The sequence below is a fragment of the Coccinella septempunctata genome, chromosome 1 (assembly GCF_907165205.1).
Source record: "Coccinella septempunctata chromosome 1, icCocSept1.1, whole genome shotgun sequence".
NCBI lineage: Eukaryota > Metazoa > Arthropoda > Insecta > Coleoptera > Coccinellidae > Coccinella > Coccinella septempunctata.
This window is the reverse complement of record NC_058189.1, coordinates 54,161,905-54,188,446: the sequence shown is the minus strand read 5'-3', so window position 1 is coordinate 54,188,446 and position 26,542 is coordinate 54,161,905. Positions and strand designations below refer to the sequence as shown.

At 34.1% G+C, this 26,542-nt stretch overlaps 1 protein-coding gene across 7 annotated transcripts in view; it reads right to left on the bottom strand.

The window, feature by feature from the left end:
• LOC123312585 (collagen alpha-1(XVIII) chain) overlaps positions 1 to 26,542 on the bottom strand; it is a 329,862-nt gene that overhangs the window by 109,282 nt on the left and 194,038 nt on the right. For 2 of the 7 annotated variants that reach the window (XM_044897137.1, XM_044897147.1), the window contains exon 1: positions 19,667 to 20,012. The exons of the other annotated variants lie outside the window; for them this stretch is intronic. In XM_044897137.1, coding sequence (XP_044753072.1) covers positions 19,667 to 19,816 — 150 coding nt within the window. In that variant the 5' untranslated portion in view covers positions 19,817 to 20,012. Of the gene's footprint in view, positions 1 to 19,666; positions 20,013 to 26,542 lie in introns of those variants that run through there. 7 annotated transcript variants of the gene reach the window in all.

Below are 26,542 nucleotides of genomic sequence, written 5' to 3'. Positions count from 1 at the left end.
ATATTACCTACGTGGACCCAAAGGAAGCTACTATTCAAGGGACTGACAATTCGGACGTCAGGCAAGGTCACAGGGGTCCTTTGAAAATGCAAAAAAAATTCGTTACTCTTAAATACTCGAGGGTATCACATTTTTATAGAGATGGTTAATCTCGGTGTTGCAGACGTGTTGGCCCATTAATCTGACACTAATCAGGGGGATTTTCTTAATCTGAAGGTTTGAACATGATAACAAGGAATTTTTTCAAATATGAAATTCTATATAACTTTTGTCTGAAGCAATTTAACATGCTCTTAACCATTTTCGAGTAAGAGGGCGATAAGGGCGAGGAGCTTAGCAACACATGTAAAAGGCCAAGGTCAATGTAGAAACCCAGTCTAATGTTCATTCATCGCCATATATCTCGAAAACGTTCAAACGTAGAAAAAATTGCTTCGGACAAAATTTGTAGAAAATGTTATGCTCTACAACTTTTATGATGAATGCGAAAACAATTTGAAGCCGAGAAGAGGAGATAATTCAAAAAAACTGATTTTTGTGACCTATATGGCAAATAATTATTGTTTCGGCTTGCTGAAACTATCAGATTATAATTTTTTCGTTATTCTTGAATCATTATATTCAAATTAAGGCAAAAAGTCACCTCTCTCGAGAATGTACAAGTGACGTTTTTTTTTTGCAAGTTTGGCGCCCTCCCACATATGTTCGTCACGCTCAGATTGTTAGATTAAGAGAATATATACTTTCCAACATGTAATTAACCACATTTATCCTCGAGTATGTACAATGATCGTTTCTTTTTATTATCTGACAGGCTGTCCTAGACAATTCCCCCTATAAAGAGATCAAATTTTTGGTAGAGGTACTCTACAGGGTCCAAGGTATCTCCCCTTTATATTTCTGATTCGCTCTAGTAAATCCCGAATTTCCTTCTTGGGTTCCCCAACTATAGGAAGCATTCTGTAACATCTCTTCTCGGAGTTACTGAAAACCCTATACCTATACAGGGTGTTATATATGAATAGGAAGTACGAGTAATGCACCATTACTTGAAGATATTCGAAAGTTGCAATATGGCGAATGCGCAAACACACAAATCCGACAAATATGGTCGATTATATTCGAAATCACGAAGTTTCGTTTCAAAGCATGCCTATTCGCTCTGAACGAAACGTTTACACGCATTCGTGGGTCATGACCAAGAATTACGAACTTTTTCACGGTTCCAATTATGTATTATCCACCGAGAAAGCATCCATAAGCCGAGACACTCGTGCTGGAAGTTATGATCGAACTTATTCTTGTTACATGCTCAGGAGTGCCGCTACAGAAATATTCCCAACAATTTCTAAGTTGTGCGCTAAAAAACTTGGCGGGTCGTTCTGACTGGGATTTGGGGTATCTTGGGAACTTTTATTATTTTTATGACTCCTTCACGAATACACAGCTCTCTATTTGTATTTCCCGAAGGTGTGCTTGCTCAGATGGAAATATAAACCTTCACGCTCTTTTAGGAACATTCATAAATATTTAACAGGACCTAATGATGAGTTGTAATTTTTAAGTATAAAGGACTCGAACAACTTTTTATGATGTGTTGTCAACTTTGTTGATCGAAATTGAGCCATCGGCTATAGAATTCAGGACAGGATGAAAAAACTTGTTTCCTTTCAGAAAAAATATCTCTTGGATTTCATTCCAAGAAACTGGACATACGTTTTTGAAAGTATTCAATGAACCTAGAAAGAGAAGCATTATTTGAACCAACTGTGAACATGTGAGACCTTCGTATTAATGATTGCATTATTCTGCCTTCATGTCTCATTTCAGTTGCTGAAAATTTTAAAATAAGGTTTACATTAAATTAGACCTTAACTTACTGTAATAGAAAGTTATTTTTTATTGTATAATGGGAAAACAGTTATTTTATACCTTTGCGGAATCTCAATGAAACAGGCATATTTTTCCTCATTTTGGCACTCGGGTACTCATATTTTTTTACATAACATTTGGTTAAAATTAGAAGAAAAATAAGCAAAACAAAAATCTAGCCAGGAATTATATTAAAAAAACGCGTTGTTTCCACAAATCAAGATATGAGAGTTTCAAAGCTGAAGTGAACCAAGTCCATTCAGCCTAGTTTTGAGATGAATGGCTTAGAAGTTGTTTATCACCCATTAATTCAAAAGTGACTTCTTTAAATTTTAAAAGGTTAGAATGTAAGCATATGCTTATATAAGAATAATAATAAAGAAAGAAGAAGTCACTAAACAGCTTCTAAGCCATTCATCTCAAAATTAGGCTGAATGGACTTGGTTCACTTCAGTGCTGAACCTCTCATATTTTGATTTTTACCCCATATGCCCCCTTATCATTCCAGTTCAAAATGAATGCGATTAAGAGTGTTCACTTCGTCACATGACAAATATACAATAAAAAAATTAACTACTGTGAGTGCCTCGCTTTTCTCTATAAAATAGTGATTTTTTTCCTACATGTGGCTTGGACTACATCCGATGTCTACTGAACTACTCAAAAGTTTAACAAATTCATGAACTACTTCCAAATAAATTAACAAAAAATTTCCCTAGATCCATATAATGTCAACCAGTCAATTGTGCCGAGAACCGAGGCTCATAAAACAGCGAGAATACATTGTTTACTGTAAAAGATGAGAAATTGAAGAAAAACATAAGAACTCTTCGCTGGCATACGTCAGAAACGAATTCAATTTAGAATTCATAACATTTGCTCGTCGCGCAAAAGCTGGCTAAATTAATATCGCAGGAGCAGTATCAAAGAATTGAATTTTCCATGACGTTTTTACTTTTTACGCATTGGTTTATGTATATGTGTCTCGAACGAACATGTAGCATCAAGTAATGCTATAGTGTTAGGGATAGGTATTCGAATTTATTCCCCACATATGGCTCCTGTAGCTCTATAGAACAGAATATAATTATCATTGACTGGTTTGTAGAACCACTACATCTATCTCACTATCTCAATAGACATAGACAGGGTGAGTCTTTGACTCGTACAAATATTTCAACAGTAGATTCTTGATATCAAAAGAAACACTTTTTTCCTTTACCATTTTTTCCAAATCGGCTCGGTTCAGAAAATACAGGCTGTTGAGAAACCATAAACAAATTATTTTTACTTCTATCACACAAACGGTGTTATCGAACGAAATGAATTTTGGAATATAGATTTTTCATTTATTTGATGAATCTTTTTCGAACACAGGATATCACCTACGTCTTCTAGTTTAGTCATTATGACCACTACGTACAATAAAAATACCAAAAATTCAAAGCACCCAACTCTTGAAACTAAGTTGGAGCTATTCAATGAATATTTGAAAGTTTTGTAAAATAAAAGTATTCCTCATATTTTCTCGTATAATGATCTGTTTTCGAGTAACTGTGAATCTGTTAAAAATTAAAAATTGGGTACTTGGGCTTAATAAAACTATGTGTAGTATCACAGATTTAGCTGGTTATCCTGAAGATAATTTTTTTGTTTTTCCAAGGGTGGCACAGTTCATTATGAAAACTTAAAATGGCTATATCTTTAGGGCCAAATCGGAAAAAATGAAATAGGAAAAAAGTATTTCTTTGACCTCAAGAATCTACCGTTGAAAGACCCTGTATAGCGAGCCACTGAAAAGTGTTGTAAATTAAAATTTTATAAACTGGACTTCATGAAATAATTCGAGATACAACATCTGCTCATGATACATCAACAAATGTTATGTCTAAAACGTAGTTCCTAGCCATACCACCCTTCGAGATCCTTTTACTCCAAGAATAGTAGATGCTGGACAGTATGCGGTCATAGATTTATTTTTCCTCTCCAGAGTGGAATTGGCGGCATTACATTGAATGCTAGCAAACGCTTAAAAACATCAATATCAATAATCGCTATTCCAGCGATGTGGCTAGTCAGATTCAGGCGAAACTTTGTGGAAATTTATAACAACGATTTTTGTATTAGAAGTTTTTTCTATTTTATTCAGGCGTTATCCAAACCATCATTTCAATTCTTTGGTTAATATGAATTGAAATAGAATATTTCTTCTCGGTCCGAAGAAATCAATATCCTTAATTCATGAAATGGAAGTTGCAAAATGATATTGATGAAGAAACCTATACGGTTACTGATCGTCTATGTTTTCTATTTTGCCCTTCCTCCGTCAAATAATGACTAGATGAAATCATGATTTCTTTTCAGGAAGGAGCTATTGACGTGAATTAAACAGGACAATGTTAAGAGAAGATCAGGCTTCAAAAGACCCATCATTGAGTCACTAATTACCCCACAGGGTGTACAGAAATTAAGAGGAAATTGCAACTTTCAGTGCTACCCTGTATACCGTCAAATTCAATAAAAATTCCTGCAGACTCGACATCAAGTGATGAACTAGATGAGATGGGCTACAAATAGACAATAAAATGATCAAAATTGATGCACACCTTGAAAAGCTATTTCAAAATGAATATAGCGAAAACATTTTCAGTCCGGTTTTTTTTTATCCAGGAGTGTACTTTCACTGAACTTATGTATGACTTCTCTTGAAATCTAAAAAATTCACAGGTCCTCCATTTGAATTTTAAATATTGAGGATATCCATCAATTGCCTGTTTCGTAAATATCGTCGTTTTTGTTTCAAATATATTCACGTAGTTTCTTGGTTAGTCTCAACCCTGTATAACATTTGTAGTCTTTTCCATTCGTCTTCCCGTTCTCGACGCCGTTCAGAAACACGTTAGATAGCAATTAATCTAATCGCACAGAGAAGTTTCGGGATGAACGGAGCGAAATAAATTTTATCGAAACCCAAACATTTATCCAGCCGAACAGATTTCAATATCGTCAAGAAGTCCATTCCACGATTCATCCGACTTCGTTTCAGATAGAAATTGTATCACGACCCACAGGGTCTGGCCGGAGTTTCATCAGCTTCTTTCATTCTGTATTCAGCATTGCATCAAAAAGTTTGAACAACGAACAAAAGCATTAATCAGTATGTAAGTTAACAGCGATGAACTTGAGAGGAATTCATTTGACAATTTATTGTAAACTTGAAAACATATGATGATTTTCTATATTATGATTATTTCTATCTATTATCTATCTATTATTATTATTATTATACTCAATTCCCTTTTATTTTAGCACTCGGTTGGCCATGGAAATTTGACACATTCCAATCTGTATAGTACGAAAATGTGAGGTTATGATGCTTGTCAAAACATTTTTGGGTTTCAAATCAGCACTATGTTTTCCGTTCTATGTAAAAGTCTCGGTAATTACCTATTTTATCACAATGCCGAATCACTTCGGAAAATATGAAGTCGAAAATATGTGACAAACATAATTGACGTTTTTACAAACTGAATGTTTGTAAAAACAAGAAACCAAATCTAGTTATTTGCATGGAAAATACAAGAGGTCAGTTTTTAAATATATTTATTTTTGCTATGGAAGAAAATTGAATTAGTGACACATAATATGCAGTAGCTTGAGGAGACAATACATCAGTTGTAGAATTTTAAAAAAATCAACCCCAAGATGAAATGCATCGGATAATTGCAAGAATGTTAAATTCTTCAACAAAAATCATTTTGCATCAATTGAAGTCGAAATAATTTAAGGTTTCAAGGCAAGAAGAACTTCACCTTTAAACAAAAATTTCACATGAACTAACAATTAACAGGACAACTGGCTCGTATTTATGGCTGTATATTTTTAATAGTTTGATATAATCATAATAATTGTATATTTATTGATCTTTTAAGACATTTACAATGTATAGTAGGAGTCGAATGAAAAAAGGAAAAATTTATTTTCTGGATCTTATTCTACGATGACATTCATCGAAAATTTTGTAGTAACTTTTCGCATTCGTTCACACTGAAATAAAATTCTCAAATGCCATCACCTTTTTTAGTTACCCAAAAGAAGGAAATTCTTTGTCATCCTCTTCATTCACAATATTTGTGATTGCGGAAACATTCAGCTAAAATATAAGTAGATTCAGATGAAACATTATATGATATATTGTAGATATCAGAAGATCGACTATTTGAATGAGCCGACCTAAATTCTAAATAGCACTTCCTGAAACCCTTCTAGCTTTTTCGATCACTTTTTTTCGGCATTTTTGTAATATCAATTGATATTAGTTGTGGCAACTGCGTTATGACATGAACGACATTTCATGAGTGCCAACCATACTTTGTTCTAGTTGCAAAAATTCGAGAATATTATTTCATGGCAAACCGAGTGCTAAAATAAAAATGAGTGGAGTATGAGTAGGATGTTAAATATTATTATTATTGAAAATATCTTAAGTAAGGATACATAGGAAAAAAATAATATTTCTTCAAGCAATGATATGAACTTGATAATGAAAGTTTTTCAAGTGGCATTTTTAAATTTTTGTTTTTTCAATTAATTATCGATTTAATTTTTTTGAAGAGGTTTTTGTGCTGGAAATTAAAATATTCGAAACGATTGTTCACAAGAATTATGGAACTCTCAACTATAGGATATCCACGTTCTTTCGATATAATAAGTGATATTCTAATCTCAATAATTATCCGCCTACGAGCGAGAAACAACCAAGAGAGGATAGACAGAGAATATTATACCCTATCATTAGGTCTGACATCCACTTCTACAAGGGTCTTAAGTTAGCCAAAATAATGGGTTCGACGCTCTCTCTCATGATACGGGGAACTTTTTCAATTCATCAACTCAATTTTCGAGGAATTAAACTCGACGACCCAATGAACCAATTTCGATTAACTTTTTCTACCCTGCGCTCGGAAAAGAGTGAGGGTAGATATTAGATTCAGTTCGCCTAAAGTGACTCCAAGATAATCGATTATTCGCAATTTGAGGGAAGTAATTAATTGGTAGAATATGATACGTTCTTGCTGGATTCACATTACTATATAACGGAACTTTCAGATTGTGGTTGAATTTCTATCACTGTATAAGCGATAATTTGTTGAAAATATTGCATATGGTGAGAGTCTCTAACTTTGAATAAATTCAGTAAATAGAAGACAGTTCTGTTATTGTGAATATGCTCGGACAGAGTGATTAGTACATACTGGGTGTCCCAAAACTAGTGAATCAAACGTCACACCACGATAGAGTATACCAAATATTATCGAATGACACAATTACAACATTACAACATTAGTTCAACGAAAATGTACCGTTTCCAAAATAATCAGAATTTCATTAAAATACCTAAAGTTGCCGATTTTCGAACTATTTTTCTTAATCACTGGGCCAGTTTGTGAAAAAGGATATGGATTTCATGGTATTTGTTGATAAATGTTTGGTCAAACAAAAAATTTCATGAAAATAACTAAGGTTTATTTATAATCCTCTTTGGCAAAAAAATTATAAAAATTTGATAATGGGTGAGTATGTGTAACTTCATATACCCTTCAAGACTATTCATAGAAAATTGGGATTGCCATTTCAAAGAATTATCGATGATGTGATATCTAAAATTCGGAACCGGTTGTATAAAATTTTCTTACTTTATAGAAAGCGCAATTTTAAAAAGTAAAAGACCTGTCAGAGGATATTAACAACAAAAAAACTGTCTGAATTTATTTGAAATTAGGGACTATACGAATACCATTTTTTAATTGAGAAGAATTATTTTGGATGGTGTTGTGCAACTGACGCGTTCATTTTAAAAATAATTGAAAATGTCAACTGGGAATTAATCAAAAATGATTTATGGCGGTATTCTCCTCCTATCTGTAAGCCAATCTGTAACTTTTCATAAGCTTACAGGAAAATTGCAATTCTGGACGTTTTTAGTGATCTGTAGCTTACAGGAGTCTGTAACTATTGACGATAAGTAGTTCAAACGTGAGTAACACTGTAAAGAAGACAGGTGCAGAAACATTTCCAGAATTGCATTATTTACGCGTCAGTCGGACACTGATAGATCGATCGTACATTACCATAGACATAGAGACATGGACTGAGCAATGCCAGCATTAAATTGTCTGTTTTATAGAAAGAAAGAAATGATTGTCGGGCCATTACCTGTCTCTTTTTTGTTCACATAGAGGTGAGTACGGACCAATCAAAATTCTAGAAAAAGACAACTCCATGCCCGATGTTCAGTTTCTCTCTGTCAATTTTTCTGACCGTATTTCATGCATATGTTACGGCTAAAGATAGGTGTGAACATAAACTTAAGATTAGCCGGCTAAACTTAGGTTTAGCTTCGGGTATTTGCTAATGTTAGTTTCTTCTATCTTTAGCCGGCTAAACTTAAGTGTAACCACATCCCATCGGCTAAAAATGTAGAAGGCTTGAGGGGCGTACATTTTCGGCAATTAAAAGAATGTAAAGAAATAGTAATACGAGTATAATCAAACTATTAATGCAATGCATTTTTTGTATGAATTTCACATATTTTAATAGCAGAAAAGCATTCTGTTAAGCAGTTGAGAAATTGGAGAATGAAAATATATTTGTTTCAACTGTGTCTCAATGAATTCTCATTGACGAATCTAAAAATCTAAACGCTTGATGACAAAATTCGAGACATGCTATTTTGAGTGTGAGGGAAAACTGTAGTGTTAATTATTATTTTTCATCTTGTTATTATTCATAATTTGAGGGGAATTGAATGAGCAGAAGGAGATAATGAAGACAAGAATGATGCCGCGAACTTCTTTATCAAAATACCAAAGATTTTCTAGAAAAATATAAGTAGAAGTACCCAATCTTGTTTGTAATTAACCGGACTATTTGGCTCAAAGATTAAGGAGTTAACTTTATAATCTTTGATTTGGCTGATAAGCTTTACGATTAATGCACTTGTATCCCCCGGGATGATTCATCAAGGGTGGCGAAAGGCCATATTTTGTAATATTCAATGACTCGGGAAGAAATTTTTAACAAAATCAGCTAGAGAAAGTGTTTTCAACTATGTTCATGTTCATAGTTTTTTTTTGTTTTTTTTTTGGTTTTTTTTTCGAAAGAATTGGTTGCAAAGAAATTGCAACGTTAGAAACTATAGTTCCTATTTCGTAATTTTTCCATAAACCCAATTATTGAATGGTAGGGAAAATATACTTTTGTTTACGGAAAAAATTTTCTATGTCCAATATCTCATTTTCTTGTGGGTTCATATTATGGTTTTTCACAAATTAGGCTCGGTTTGAAGAGCATTAATCTCCTAAACAGATAAAAATAACTCGTTAAATGTTGAATTGAAAACCCATAGGCGTTATGTAATACAACCCCAATACATTCGATGCTCTTTTGCATATTTCAATTCTAAAAATTTAAACAAAAAAGTGGCCGTGTGCGTTCGTCCTCTCCCATCCGACCATTCTTGAGACATCACCTCTCCGCATGTCCATCGAATACATTTTTAGCCGTTCTGTTTTGGGTAATGTGCACATTAGCCGGCTAAAGATGAAATGCCCTGACGCAGATGAATATTTTATCGAACTTTAGCCGATCCTCGAATATAAACCTAAGTTTAGCCGGCTAATCTTAAGTTTATGCTCACACCTATCTTTAGCCGTAACACATATATAGAAAGGGAAGGCACATCCCATGTATCTATGTCTATGTACATTAGAGATTTGTAACAAACAAATGAAAATCAGAATACAACCAGTTGTCTCCATTCAAGAATGATTCACATCTCGGTCGGCTATGTAAAATTCAATTTAAGTTGATAATAAATAACCCATGAGTTAAGATTTTGTGTTGCAATATCCAGGTTATTATTGTGAATAAACAGACCTGTTACATCTAAATATACAGTGTGTTCCATCTGAGACGAGTCACCCAGTATACTTCTTAGTAATTGGAAAAATTTCCTGAAATACTTCGAATGATTTTGTTTGGGGGACATATTTTGACGTATATTTGATGCTTAAACGAACAACCCCTAAGAAGGGGCGCTTCAACCACTAAAAATTGAATAAGGGAGAGGGGTTGAATGATACTTTATTTGAAAGGACTTGGAAGCCTCTTTAGAATGGTCAAAAATTCATTTTGTAGCTCAAATAAGCCACCTTGAATATTTTGGTTATTTTTGCAATGAAGAAATTTTTGGAGACCCCCTAGTTGGACCTCCTGGATTGATCCGTTAATAAGAAATATTAGAAAAAGATCCTCCTCGTTGTGAAGAGGCTTCCAAGACCTTTGAAATGAAATATCACTCAACCCCTCTCCCCTAATCAATTTTGAGTGGTTGAAGCGCCCTTTCTTTCTTAGGGGGTTGCTCGTTCAAGCTTCAAATAAATGTCCAAAGATGTCCCCCAAACAAAATCAATCGACGTGTTTCGGGAAATTTTTCCAATTACTATGGGATAAAAAATATACGGTGTGGCTCGTCTGAGATGGAACATCCTGTATGTACTGACCGAATATAATTTGAGTTTTGTACTGCTGTTTGTGTTCTTAATTCAACCGAAAATATTGGAAACATAAGGTATATTATTAAATATACTTTAAAGTTGAATATTTCTTTTTTCAATTACTTTTATGGGTTATATTTATACAGGGTGGCCATTTGAAAACGAAACAGACGAGATTACAGACGAAATAAATTTTTTCGATAGAAATGCTCGGACAGGTCGATTTCCGTTTCGAGGGGGACAACTTAAGATGTAGGTTACGGACGCATAGCGCTTCAACCCTTGCTACTACAACCCTCACCTCCAATTTTTGAATAGGGAAGATGGGGTGAGTGATACCTCATTTGAAAGGTATTTTTATACTGATTTCAGCACAGTAATCGTTTTTTCATTTTATTCATTAGTTCTCGAAATATTCTTAACTAAGTATTTGAAAATGAAGTGGTGTTTTCATGGCTCTTGTAGTGTTTTTTTGTGAAAAATCGACATTTTGAGCTTCAAAACAACCATGACTGTGGCTCCCTTCCTCCAATCCACTGACAGAGAAATCTTTAATCAAGATGTCGAACAAACAAAGCGTTTTGCGAAGGAGCTCAATCTTGCTGAAACTCAATCTAAATTATCTTCGATATAATTTGCAGTATTTCCAATAATATGCGGTAACACTTGATCGATAGAAATCTCCAAAAAGTCCAAATACGTACATATCTCTAATCAGATTACCAGGTAAGAAAATCAAATCCTTAATGATGCCACAGAAATATTCCAGTCCCAATTCGTGAAACGATTTCCGACTTAATAATGAAGTGTTTTCTCAGTTGGCTTCAATAATGTTTTCATTTTGTTGATTATTGAATTCATATCTTTTTCAAAAAAATGAGAATCGATAATTTTTTATTTATTACGAACAGATCATTAAGTTGGCTTACTGGTTCTTTGACATGTGAATTATTTTTAGTTTTGAATCGAGACTTGTATGTGTTCTAATTCATTGTTCGACATGGTTTATTCAATTGCAGAGCGGGTGGAAATAATTTCACTTTTTTTTGCAAACAATCAATGTGCGAATAGAACCGCAGTAATGATTAAAGATTTCTCTGTCAGTGGATTGGAGGAAGGAAGCCACAGTCATGGTTGTTTTGAAGCTCAAAATGTCGATTTTTCACAAAAAAAACACTACAAGTGCCATGAAAACACCACTTCATTTTCAAATACTTAGTTAAGAATATTTCGAGAACTAATGCATAAAATGAAACAACAATCACTGTGCTGAAATCAGTATAAAAATACCTTTCAAATGAGGTATCACTCACCCCATCTTCCCTATTCAAAAATTGGGGGTGAGGGTTGTAGTAGCAAGGGTTGAAGCGCTATGCGTCCGTAACCTACATCTTATGTTGTCCCCCTCGAAACAGAAATCGACCTGTCCGAGCATTTCTATCGAAACAATTTATTTCGTCTGTAATCTCGTCTGTTTCGTTTTCAAATGGCCACCCTGTATAATTCTGTTCTGTGAATGAAACTTCAAAATTTTTATGACCCGATATCAAGTTGCGTCTGGCGTTTCAAGGCCTACTGGGACGTCAATCATTCTTGAATGGACTATATAAGACTTTTCAAAAATTGGTGGGACGCGTGTTGAAAATTTCTTATATTCTCTTCTACTACTTTCAATGTAAAATATTCAGAAACGAATACCATCGTATCACAGCAATGAAACAGAACCTTTAGCCTCTACAGCAATGTTGTTGACATCGATGTTGTTATCAGCCATATACTTCGTCCATCTGCAGGCCGAACTCTATTTGCTGAAGTACGATAAATAGAGAAAAAAAAAACCTTCTCAAAGAGAAAAGTTCTCCGGAAACCGTGATTGGATGACCGGAAAATGCTTTCCTTGTATCCAGTTACGGCCGGTCATTTGTCGCAGACCAACATAAGTTTACAAAACTTCGGACTTAATTCGTAGAAACTATATAAAACTCCTGAAATCAGCGGCAGATGGAAAAGGGGACTTGAAGAACCACTCTGAATCTGAAAACTATCCCTTCGTTCCTCCTCTCTTCCTCTCTTCCTTGAACATTGGGTTCGTGCAAGAAGTTCAAGTAGAGAGAACCATTCCAATGTGTTTCTGGAAATTTTTTCTAAGGAATTGAGTGTTCGAAGGAATGAATTATGTACAGGATAAGCTGAGACATTTTCTCAGAACATAAAACTTTTTCTTGGCACTTATCCATCCAGTAACTGTCGCCAAACATAGATTAGCCCTCAGAAAAAAAATGTTTTCCCAATAATTATTCATCTGATCATATTAAAAACAGGTAGTTCGCTCTAACATAGCGTTCTAAAAGTTCATACAAAATTTGAGAGTCATGTTTGAATTTTGAAGTTTACTCCATTCACCTTTATTTTAGCAGTCGGTTGGCCATGAAATAATTTTTTCAATCTTTTGTAACTAGAACGGAGTAAGGTTGGCACTCATGAAATGTTGTTAATGTCATAACGCCGTTGCCACAACTAATATCAATTTTTATTACGAAAATACCGAAGTGATTGAAAAAGAGACAGGGTTTCAGGAAGTGCTATTTAGAATTCAGGTCCGCTCATTCAAATAGTTGTACCTTGATATTCTAAAATCTACAATAGGTCAGACGGTAGCGAACATATTCATCAAGAGAATTTATATAATGTTTCATCTGAATCTAAACGACTTATATTTCAGCTGAATATTTCCACCATCAGAAAGATTGGGGATGAAGAGAATGACAAAGAATTTCCTTCTACCGGGAGACCCAAAAAAGTGGTTGCATTTGAGAATTTTATGTTTGAGTGGATTAATGCGAAAAGTTTACTACAGGATTTTCAATGAATGTCATCGTAGAATAAGTTCCCGATAATTGATTTTTCTATTTTTCATTTCACTTGTCCACTACTTTTGGAATGTCTTAATGTACCAATAAATACCTCATTATCATTATTATATCAATGTATTAAGATGAACAGCCACAAATACGCGCCAGTTGTCCTGTTTATTGTTTATTCATGTGAAATTTGTGCTCAAAGGTGAAGTTCACCTTGACTTAAGACTTCATTTAATTCCTTTTACTTACATTGATGCAAGATGATTTTTGGTGAAGAATTTAATATTCTTGTAATTATCTGTTAATTCCTTCGAGAGATACCCATTCCCAACCACTGCATCATATGCATTTCATCTTCGGGTTAATATTTTTGAAATCTACAATTGATGTAACGTATTCAAACTTTAGCAAAAGAAGATAACGAACATTAGTTCTCCTCAAGCTAGTGCATATTATGATATTATACTGATCTCTTGTATTTTCCATGCAAATAACTGGATATGGTATGCCTTCAATCAGTTTGTATAAATTTCAATTATGTTCGTCACATATTTTACGAAGAGATTCGACATTGTGATAAAATACGTAATAACAGAAACTTTTACGTATAACAGGCAACAAAGTATTGATTTAAATATTCAAAACCCAAAAATGTTTTGACAAGCTTCATAACCCCATATTTTCGTACTATACAGAGTGAAATGTGTCAAATTTTTATGTCCAACCGAGTGTTAAAATAAAAGTGAATGGAGTATAGATATGTAATACTCTCCGAACTAAAGTTCCTGTGATCATAACGGTCATTTACTGCAGTCAATTTAATCTTCTACGAAATCCGATAGATTTAACGTTGAATCAAGAACGTGGTTTGAATAATGGTTCATAATAATCAATAATGGTGGATATGGATATCAGTAACACCCCTCTAAATCTGTGGGAATTATTGTATATTCAACACTATTGATAATGACATAGCTTCATAAGTACCCACAACTGTGTCCTACTGCGCATCATATTTATAATTTTCAGTCCTTCATTTCGCCCGTCTGCCATTTTTTTTAGGAACCATGAATGCGCGCCACTTGAGAATGAAGAACGAAAATGGCTTTTTAATTCCCTTCCGCACACAACTCATGCGATTCATTACACCGCGTTATAAATGGGTCATATTTAATTACACGTTTTTGAATATGTTGTAGTTAACCTTATCATACAGTCTAGATAGGATTGAACATTGCAGCTCGCATTTGACGCATGTAGTTTTTATGCAAAATTATTGGTGAACAAATTGGGTCCGGTACTCAAATCTGGAATATATTGAGTTTAACTAATATTATGAGAATACTGTCATAAATCTGATTGGGTTGGAGTGTTTTACTAACACAATCTTTCAATTTCCAAGATTATTGTGGGAACCAACACGAATTTCAAGAAAATTCCAGCCACAAAAAAGTGGAAAATTGGTTCTATGAATCGTGGAGCTAGAATACCAAATTCTCTGAATCATTTTGTATCAATTCAAGTTTAATGTTTGAAAAATATAGAGTTAAGGTTTAAAAATGACCATTTGGTACATCTCATGTAAGTTTTATGTACATACCTCTATTTCCGAATGGACTTTTATTGGGATAAACCACGTCGAACAAAAACTGACGTGTTTCTTTTCGTTTCAGCTCTTTTTTAGGAATTATATTATAATGTATCTATCTGTCTCACAAGGCGTAAAGTAAGTTTTAAAAAAATATGAATGGAAAGGAAATGCTAAATTCTTTCCCCAAGTATTTCTGTTCATCTAATAATATCATGTAAATATATGTAAATCATCAGAGCTGCATATTGATTGATTCATTATTTGGTTTGGTTCTATATATAATTTAATAGAATTAATATGAGAAGTGTACAAGTAGACGTCTAATTTCGGTGTGATGAATATTTGAGAGAAGGAAAACAAAGTTCCAAATTTGTCAAGGGAATAATTTCCGATATTCTTATACAGATGATGGATTGCATATCCCAAGGAAAAATTACTCATGTGTTCAAAAGTTTCCATCACTCATCTAAAGGTTCCAAAGTCTTTTACGAAGCATATGTTAGAATGTTTTTTCAGGCGTATTTTCATGAATGTATGTTCGTTCAAGTTTCTCAGTATAACTACTGAGATTCTCTGAATATTCTTCAAAAGCAGGTTTTGCCATCGGCATTGATCTATTACAAAACTAGTCTCCTTTCTTTCCCTGTTCTTATTGAATGAACATGAATCGTTCCTTCATCTGAAATATTAAAACTATATTTGATTATGAAAATCACTTTCATCGGATACACCTCTGAAAAGTAATTGATTGGAAAATCTTTGTTATTTTCTTCAGAAAAATTTGGACATCATATCATACTGTTTTTTCAAACACGAAGTTGAGAATTTCTTAAAATTACATTAAGACACTCATCACCTCAATAAAGAAAGCCTTAGGTGGCGTTAATTATCATAAGGTGGCAATTAATTCTTAAAATTATATAAGGGTTCATAAAGTCTCTGGTATTCCATTGAAGGAACAATATTTTCTCATTTCAATTTTAGGAGAAATACTTTCCTCCATCCAAACTCAACAGTGTAAATTCCGCTTGTGTTAGTCAAATTTATCGTGAGACGTGTCAACACTTCGTTGGATCTTCCCTACTCGCAAGTTCCAGTCCAGAATATTTCCGCAAACATGATATCATTCTACATTTCGTTTGCATTATCGATATGGCTTTTCTATCTACTCGAATAGGCGAAACTCCTACGAAAAAAGCGAAAGCCTGCAACTCTCACATTAAGTTTCGAAATGTTTCAAATGATTTCATTCTGAAATATGTTACAGTATGAGAAAATCTATGAAATATGTGATGTCGATCTTAAACTTTCTGCATCAAATTGATGTCTTAATCGAACAAATTTCAGTTTTTATTTTCAGAGAGTACATAACAAAATTTCGATTTAATTATCTGGAAAATTCAAAGAACCTTTTCAGGGGATTCAAGAATTGACAGCTCTTTTCTATGTCAAGATATCAATGTTACTTTTTCACCATTGGCGATAAAATGATGTTATCACGAAGATTCATATACAGTGTGAGTCATTCAGACGTACAAATATTTTAACAGTAGATTCTTGAGGTCAAAAGAAGTACTTTTCAAGTCTTCCATTTTCTCCGATTCGGCCATAATCAAAATATACAGCCATTACAAGTTTTCCTAATGAGCTGTGCCACCCCTGGAAAACCAAATTTACCATCAGAATATCTAGCTAATTCTGCGACACTACACATCTGTGGATCATTTAAAAAGAGAGTTGCATTCGGTCAAAGTAACCAATTTTTCGAATTTCACAGATATTTTTTATTTTTGAACATTACTTGAAAACAGCGCATTATACGAGAAAATATGAAAAACACTTTTATTCTTCAAAACGTTCATATATTCATTAGATAGCATCCAATTTAGATTCAAGAGTTGGGTTTCTTGAATTTTTGGTATTTTTATGGTACGTAATGGTCATAATGAGAAAACTGGAAGATGTGGGTGATATCTTATGTTCGAAAAAGATTTATCAAATAAATGAAAAACTATTTTCCGAGATTTATTCCATTCGATGTTTTTTGAACAGCCTGTATCTTGCAAACCGAGCCGATTTTAAAAAAATGGTAGAGGAAAAAAGTATTTCTTTTGATCTCAAGGATCTACTGTTAAAATATTCGTACGAATCAAAGAGTCACCCTGTATATGTGTATAAAAAATACAATACCCAATTAATTGGAAAATTTTCTTATCCAATTTTTCAAGTTCAACTCAAAATATTTCGTGGCCTCTATCAAGAAGTTCTTTGCACTTCTCCTTTCTCCTCAGAAAATGTTTTCACATCTCTTAAGTCCATACTTCCTTATTCTTCTGGACCAATTGGCCGAGAGAAGTAGCAAGGCTCTGAGGCAGTACGCCATTATTAACTCTTAACGGCCTGAAGAGTTGCAATGATTTTTTCTTCAGGTCTCAATACATAAGAAGTATTATTCAAAACTCGATCAAAATCAGCACTTTTCTTTAGGGATGCCCCCCCCCATTATCTCAATTGATTACTAGTCCATCTATGCGTGAAATGAATCGCAGTATCTCTTTCTGTTAGAGTTCTAAAGTCTTCCATAAACAACCTCCAATTTTTACTGCTCATTACAGTAACATCATTATCTCATACAAGCTAAACCTTGATAATCTAGATTTGAATGAGAAATATTGCCACTCAAACATAAATAAAATGACGCATCCCTATTATATTCTTGTATTCTAGCGAACCATTCAAACATATATGTATGCATACTATTGCATACCAATTAAAACATTTATATACCTAATCGATATTTCGGAATAAATTTATCAGTTGGCCTTTCTCAATTCACGTCGATTCATTTGCTGATTTCGGTCAATATTCAATTATTCATTACGTTATCGGAAAAATCCATTTTCCACCTTTCAATGAGTTTTGTTTCAAAATAAAATCGAAGAATTTTCATGCCGGAATTCAGGAGGCTTCAGTGACTGTCACTCGACTAGATTTTTCTGAGGATTTTTGAAACGAACCTCGAAATTTCGATCAATATCCTGGGTTAGGAATGTTCAGAAGTATTCTACTGAGTGATGTTTTCGAGTACCAAATTGGAAATTTTTCAATCTTGAATTTGAAATACCTACGTAACCAACAAATTTTAACAGAAAACACCAAACGTGAAGAGGGATTTCCAGAGATAATTTCATAAGAAAACAATAAACTACCCAATGAATGTTATAAAATTATGCAACAAATTCTTTCACGTTAAACCCTATGCCATATTGACATTCTAGTGAACTGATTATTGCACAGATTGAAAGCCATTTTGATGCTTTTGTTGTTGGTTGTTGTTCAACTGTTGATTGCAGTGTGAACTGTTGTTTGGTTTCCCGCAGATGGAAATGGACTCTAGCTACACTGAGGTAATTAATTCAAGAAACATGAATTGTGATCCTCACGGCGAATGTTTTTTTTGTTTTTTTTTGGAAATCCCGAAATTTTATTCTCTTTTTTATCACGTGTTGCAGGATATCGAATATTTATTACCTATTTCATTTAAACATGATTTATGTTGAGTATACTCGAAGTTTGAAGAATGTTGTCGTATAAAAATGATTATGGAATAAAGGCTATTGCAGACTTTTTGTGGTGAAAGACAATTCTTTGTAGAACGTAGAAGCGTGTAGTTGATATCAAAACTTCTACCGAAGTAACACTTATTAATTGAGTCAGAAAATACTAATGAATGGTCGAATCCCTTACGAATACCTAGTGACAGTAACAGGAAATTCCTAACAATCAAAATCTGTACCCTAATTAAGAGTAACACGAATTTCAGGAAAACAAGAATTGAAGTTTTCTTGCCTTCGGAACAATTTCAGAGTTTCACGATACTTTCATTTTGATTGAATTGATAAATAGCAGTAGAAAATCAAAGATGATAATTTTATTAAATAATTATGGATGTTCAAAACTGAATGGTCAAATGGGTATGAATTTGATAAAACTTTGTGAAAAAGTACAACCTCCAAATTCAACATTCACAATTTTGTTTTCAAAATTCCACCGTTTGTTCTTTTCATGTCAATGATATCATATGGAGGGAAAATTTAAGAGTATACTGGTGGGTGAAAACTTATTTCAATTTCGCTCCTAACGGAAACCAATTACTTCAAGCATCAAATGGTTTATTCAAGATGAGTGTATTTTTGGACAGTTCATGGTATTCATAAGAATATAACAGTCAGCGAACAGTTGATGTGCAATTTTATGTCCAGTCAAAAAATTTCCCCAACGTTGAATGCTATATATTTTTCTTTCATCATTTCAAAATGAAGCAACGTAAAATTTTCTCTTCATTAGCCCTTTGTTACCGAGTAACAAGGCTTTGAATGCATTCCTTAACCTATTAGGCTAGTTGTAGGCCCACAAAATATTATTCATGCAAACATTCATTCTACATTGATACATAAGCTTTAAATTCAGATGCACTCAATGTAGTGGAGACCTTTATTTCGAATATAATGTGAGTGTTCAGAAGATTTTGGCTTAAAACCAAAAAAATCTGATATAATTATTGCATGAAGGGATCAACGAAAAGGAGAGGAATGCTATAAATGATGTGATTTATGCGAGTAGAGATCGTCGAGAGATTCGTGAATAATCTTGATCAAATCTAATTTTGATGATGTACCTACTTTGCGTCTGAGAAAACTTCAAAAGAAGTTAAAATTTTATGACAAATAAAATTTTTATGAATGAAATGAACGTAAGCATAGCTAAGACAACACCAATGCTACCTGTCGGAGTTTGGCCGGCACAGGATCGGAAGGAACGGCAGGATTGAAAAGACCGGCAAACGAACTGATAGTGAGCGCACCGGCCAGAACAAACAACAAAGAGCACAGAGTGACAAGGAGTCTACTCTGATTAGACAGCACCATCGCCATCGGGAAAGAATGTCACATTAGCCCGTCATCGCGAAAATCACCGTGAACAAAGGGGTCCATCTCGTTTCCCGCGCGCTGCGAGACGTACATGAAAAACGGGCCTTATCTCTCATCATTATTCCCGTCCTATGCGTTTCGGCGCGGCCGGCCAACTTCAAAGTTATACGACATGAGCGCTCCTGGTGTGCGCGCGGCGAACTAACCTTGTGAGATGCCGCGACGCTACTGTGTCCGAAACGAGGCATCGGCGGCATGGCTCTCGTGAGTCGCGCGTATTGCGCAAGGCCTCCGAGACACTTGTTTCACCGGAATTAAGGGACTAATTGGCCTGTACCGTTAAGTTACCTGTCGTAGCTGAGCCGGCATGATTGAGTTATATGTTCATTATTGAGAAACTGCGATTTATACTTTCGCGATTAACTTTTAAGGGTTAAGGGGATGATGGTGATTGAATCTGTATTTTCGCATCAAGGCTGTAAGCTCTTCGTTCAGGCCGAACTGAGATATAAACCGTGCTGAATTCGTGAAGGTGATAGAAGCATAAAAATGTCAAATGATCTAATAAAATTTGACGCATTCGCCATTTCGCACCCTTGATGTTATAATCTTCATTTATCATGTATCAAACGTTTGTTTCTTTAGCGACGAGAGTCCATTGAATTTGCCCTGATATAATATCTCAACATGCATAAATCACAATAAGAATGATAAACTCGTTTTCATTAAAGGAGCGAACAAATTTGTCCAAACGCCTTCGGCATTTTGCAACCAGGAAAAAATGCAGCACTATAGAATATCTATTTGAGTTTCTTTCAGGCTGAGATTCGTTGAATGGATATTGGAATAGGGCTCTAACATCATACTTTAATAGTGCGAATTCAATTCGCTAACCATCATTGCCTAGAATTTAAAAAATTCGGAGAAATTCATAACAAATATTTCGATCTGAAGACTTGTTCACTAAAAAAAATGAGAAACTTAATGCCTACTTCCACCAAGAGAATATTGACAATCATCTTCATTTCGAGGTGAGAGTTTTTCTGATGAGGTCAAATGAGACGAAACCATGGTCTTTCTGTTGATATCCCGAATGATGAGTGGTGGCTTGTCCAATTCAGATCGTACGATTGTTGGTTCGTCTATCGATTGATGTTATGTATCGGAACTATTCTCAATAATTTCGATCAAAAATATTATTGTTTCATCAAAATATGATCCATTCATTAGATTTCAATTACTCGATATTCAGTTTGTTTCGAATCGAAAAAATTTAGAAAGATTTTATCCTGAAAATCGAACGGTTATCAAATGGTGGATGGAAAAATCAATTAGTCCTCATTTTCCATATTTTATTCCAACATCTGGATGCAAATTTTCAGTTTTTCTTCTCGAATTTTCTTCAGAATATTATTGGTTTTAGAAATCGAATGAATACATAGTATTCGTTATAATCATATCTTTCATTCGATACTATATATACAGCGGGTTTCATAAAACTTTGACTGTCCGATCAACGATTTGACAAACACTCGATTTCTAAAATGGAATCCTTGAAACCTTTTCATTTATAAATATACAGGGTGTCCCAAAACTAGTGAATCAAATGTCACACCACGATAGAGTAGATCAAATACTATCGAATGCACCAACATTAGTTGAGCGAAAATGTACCGTTTTTGAAAAAACCTAACCTAAGTTGCCGATTTTCGAATTATTTTTTCAATTACAAGGCCAATTTGTGATTAAGGTAGCGTTTTTCTCCCATATTATCACCCCTATAGAGGAGGTTTATTCTAAGTAATAAAGATCATGTAGAAAAAACAATTGTTTTAATTTACATTTACTTAGGTTATTGATCAACTACTTTTAATAATTTCAATTAGGGGAGATAAAACAATAGTCTTAGTTCAATATAATTCAAAATCGATATCCTTTTTCACAAACTGGCCCTGTGATTGAGAAAAATAGTACGAAAATCGGCAACTTTAGGTATTTTAATAAAATTCTGATTATTTTTGAAACGGTACATTTTGGTTAAACTAATGTTGGTGTCATTCGATAATATTTGGTCTACTCCTCGGTCTACTCTATCATGGTGTGACGTTTGATTCACAAGTTTTAGGACACCCTGTATTGAAGAATAATTGAATGGACATATGAACATCATAATTTGATAAAAGAATGATATTCTGAATGATCATGACTGAATTATTGGTCGAAAAAAATTGTCGTTTATTAGTCAACCAATTGTGAAACACAGGGATAGAGTTCTAGCAATACTTCTCCACTTTTTTGAATATTTTGAGTTTGATCATTTACATTATCTACATATGTATGACTGGGGACGTTTCTTATCATTTCAAGTGTTTCAACTCGGTTATACATGCGAAAAGCTGAAAAAATCATTCCATGGCCAACTGACTGCTTTTATAAAAGTAAATGGATTATAATATTATTCATATTTGGAATGTACAAATAGAGCCATTCATTTTCAAATGAGAAACATGTTGCTCCTGATTAACTCTAAATATCGTGTCGCAAATTGAAAATCAAATGGCATCTCAAGTTAGCAGAACATCGTATGATAATTGGTTCAACTTAAATTACTACATTTAGCTTAGTCGTATATTTCGTTCAAGTAGAATATTGCTTCCTAAAAAAAAGACGAAATTTCGCATGTTTCGAGGGATTTGCAGTTATTGAATAATTTTGCATTATTTCTGGAGATGATCTATCTTTGGCTAAAGGAAGGAAACTACGTTATGGAAGAAATATTCATCACTTTACAACTTATCTGAGAGTTTTACTGCCTTTTTTACGGTTTAGGGGATCATGGTCAGTAAATCTGCATTTCTGCTTATAGAGGCTATAAACCCAGCCATTAACGGAGTCCTGAACTTATTAACGTAATAGGTGCATAAGAGTGCAAATATATTCAATTTAATCGTACGCTTTCGCCATTTTGCAACCTTAATGTTATTATGCATAGAACATAGAACCCAGAGAACTTGCCTCTACAATCTTGAGACCCAAATGATAATGTAATACTTCAGGCAAAAAACAGCTATAAACCCAACCAGAACGGGAAATATTTATCAGCTAAAGGTAAATATTTCGTTCAATTGTGAGGCACAAAGTATCGTATATGATACCTTCATCCGTCAAACTACGAAAGGGAAGGAATTTTCAGAATTTTTCGATCATATATCACTTTAATATTTAATAGGGTGGAGGATAGACAGTATGTTATTTTATTTCGATGTGGGTTTGGCATACGGTATCAAATTATAGGGTAACAAATTTGAAAAGTTCATTTGACTCAACTCAAATATTATATTGAATCATTGAAGTTGCTTATACGAACCATTTTATATTTAATTGCAACTTTGATGTATCAATCGTTCTGTGTGCTCTCAAATTACCTCACAATGGTTATTGAATTTCGCCCTTTCAAAGAGGGCATTCAACTTAAATGTATTTTTATACCTTTGCCATAGGCTTTGCATAGATCAAAAAACCCTTAATTGTCGAGAATTTTGCTTCAGAACTCTGCCAACAAAGTGTTTGGAGAATGGTTTGATTGAAAATACAATAAGATTATAGCTTGTCAATGAGTAGAGAACATTCCCAGTTAAAAATTAATTGAGAAATTGGCAATTAACTCCGCCACTGGCCTAAATTGATATTCTCTGTTATCGTCACATCAACAATCCGGTAACCTGACTGAATTCAATTCGATTTTGAAAAATAAAATGATCGTGAAACTAATGGTTTTAGGAAGTCAAAATAAAGGAGCTCTAATTTTGTGTTCTATGACGTAAGTTCATAATATATCAATGTTAAACCTATGGAGACAGTAGAGAGAAGGAGAACGATCGCCGTACTAAAAATGTGTTCCCGAAAACGGGGAACGTAGGCTAGGAGTCGCTGCGATCGCTACGTTTATCGATAAGGGGTGGGGATTTTACCGTCAATTTTAAATGAACAGCCTTCATTTTATTTTAGGTTATGTCATCGAGGTTTTTCTGATGATTTTTCAAATACCTTTCTTCGAATCTATATTAAATATGAGTTCTCTGAACTATATGCAATAAAATACAAGTCATATTATTAAGAGGGCTATGTTATGAGCTTTATTCAGTTATAATAAATGACAAAATCAATAAAAGTCAAAAGAAATCATTGATCAAAAAAAATTTACCTACGTTTGTTTATCATTGTTCATTGAAAACAGGTATGTTAGTTGGTTTACTGTAATCTCAAAAATTATATAAATTCGCAGTGAGGAGTAGTACACATCAAGACAACAAGAGGTAGCGATTTCAGATTTAAAACTTGGGTAGTTAGAGAAGATTCTGTTTCCAATACTCAGCTGAGAACCTTTATAAACGATGTATTATGTTATACCAACAAAATTCTTCAAGAATATCTACTTCTGAACCATGTAGTTTTATTTGTTAAATATTCTTATTCAGAAGACTTCTCACGAGAGATGACATTATAGATTTCGTTTATAATGAATTCATCATCTTGTTGTTATCTTCATCGCAAAAGTGCTCTAGACACACAACTGATTCCGAGTCGATTCTCGAGGTAAGGTTTTTTCAAATTTTCTCTCAAAAATGCACTCGGAAATTTCATTCTCCTTTTCTTTACGATGCCAAAACACTCTTACACTAGCGCACTCTTCAACATTTCACCATGGTTGTTCTATTATCAAAAATTTAAAACAATAATATTCTAATCATCTGTCACCAGGAAGACAATTCACTCAGCCAACTACAATTAGTTTAAATCAAAATTTCGCCATCCCGTGATGACCAGCGCGCCTGTTGGCAAAAGCATGAACTACCCTCTTGGTACATATTTTAGGGGACAAAAAATCTATGGTCTCAAAGCAGCGATCGTTCTCCTTCTCTCTACTCTCCATAGTTAAACCGATGACTTTGTTACTCTATGCAAAACTCACAGGAAATATTACGGGTATGGTAATCCTTTCCAAACCAACTTGATACCAGATATGGTTGATATGCTCTCACAGCTACTAATGTATCCAGTGCAAAACACAAAGCATATTCTAACACTGCATGCATTAAAATCCATTCAAAATGGCATGGCAATGCCGAATTTCATGATGGCATTACTTTTTGTGTATGTTATGCAGGCCGTTAGTTCAGTTGAAACAGAATAATCGCTTTGTCGAGATTTACTCGATTTAAAACATATTCGCCAGTATGTAATACGATATAATGCGAATTAGTCCATTATAATGGAGAAAAACTGTGCAAGTTTCATACATATTTCCCAACTGCAAATTGCACATATCAAAATTTGGAATCATTTCTATTTCTGACATATGAAAAATGGAATATACTGAAATAGAAGGAATAATGTTTTATCCTCGTACTGAATACCCTTTTTATGCCTTAATTTCCGACTTATATTGAAATATCATTTCACTGTGATCAGTAGAATTCAACCACTGAGCCAAAAAATCAATTGAAAGAACTAGTTGGGAAAATCTCAAGCAAAACAATGTCTTATGGTGCATTGTTATCGCAAAATTTCTTATTTTTCCACTTCTCAAATGAAATCAGTCTTAGTCGATGGTACGATCGAATGGTACTCAATTCTTTTAGCGAATTTTATCGTGTTATGTCTAATAACTCCCGAGAAGAAAGTTTCGGATGCATTTGACAATTTTTGTCGCTGTTGCGTAGCTTTGGTGGGACAACGCCCTTAATCACGAATTATTTGCATGGCAACATGAGATTCGTGTGCAGGGGGGTTGTCCTGCAAAAACAAAAGCTTTCCGCGTCTTTTCTCTTCAATTTTTCCCGTAGAGTGGTCTGTGATATCGAATAGTTATCTCCGGTTATTGTTCTACCCCGAACCAAAAAATTAATTATGAATACTCCATGGCAAACCCAAAAAACTGAAGCAAGAACTTCGCCATTCCATCGATTGCTGCTTTGTATCTGGATCGTAGAAATGTACCCAATTCTCATCCATAGTAACAATTCGGTTTAAGAAGTCTACATCGTTTTCAAATGGAGCACAGATCGAACGCGATTCTTCTACCCTTGCACGCTTTTCGGGAACATTCAAACATTTGGGGATCCATTTTGCAGCAATTTTTCTCATGTCGAAATTGACGTGAACTATATGATGAACGCGTTCGTATGAAATAGTCAGTGCTTCAGATATCCGTTTCAGTCCAATTCGACGGTCTGATAAAATCATGTCATGAACTGCATCGATAATTTCGGGGACTGAAACAGAAAGTGGCCTTCCCGATCGGTCATAATCTTCAATTGAAAATTTACTATTTTGAAGCTTGCAGTCCAATTTTTCCGTTCGCATATAATGGACATTGATCGTCAAGAGTATTAAGCATATCTTCATTAATCTGCTTACCTTTTTTCCCCTTTTAAATACAGGTACTTGATGATGACTCGATACTTCAATTTTTCGATTTTCGGTGGACATCTTCTTTCTTTTAATTCATTGTATAACTCTGGTTTACTTTTTCGACCTCAAACTTCACACTGACACTTCTAATGAGTTATTGTTCGTTGCTATGGTAACGCAATATTCTTTTTATGCATGGAACTGGTCTAGGCTAGCTAGATTTTTATACATCCTCGTACACTACTGATAAACTGATTTCCGAACTAATCCAAAAAAAATCAAATCCTCGATGAGGATTGCAGTAGGTTGTAGGAT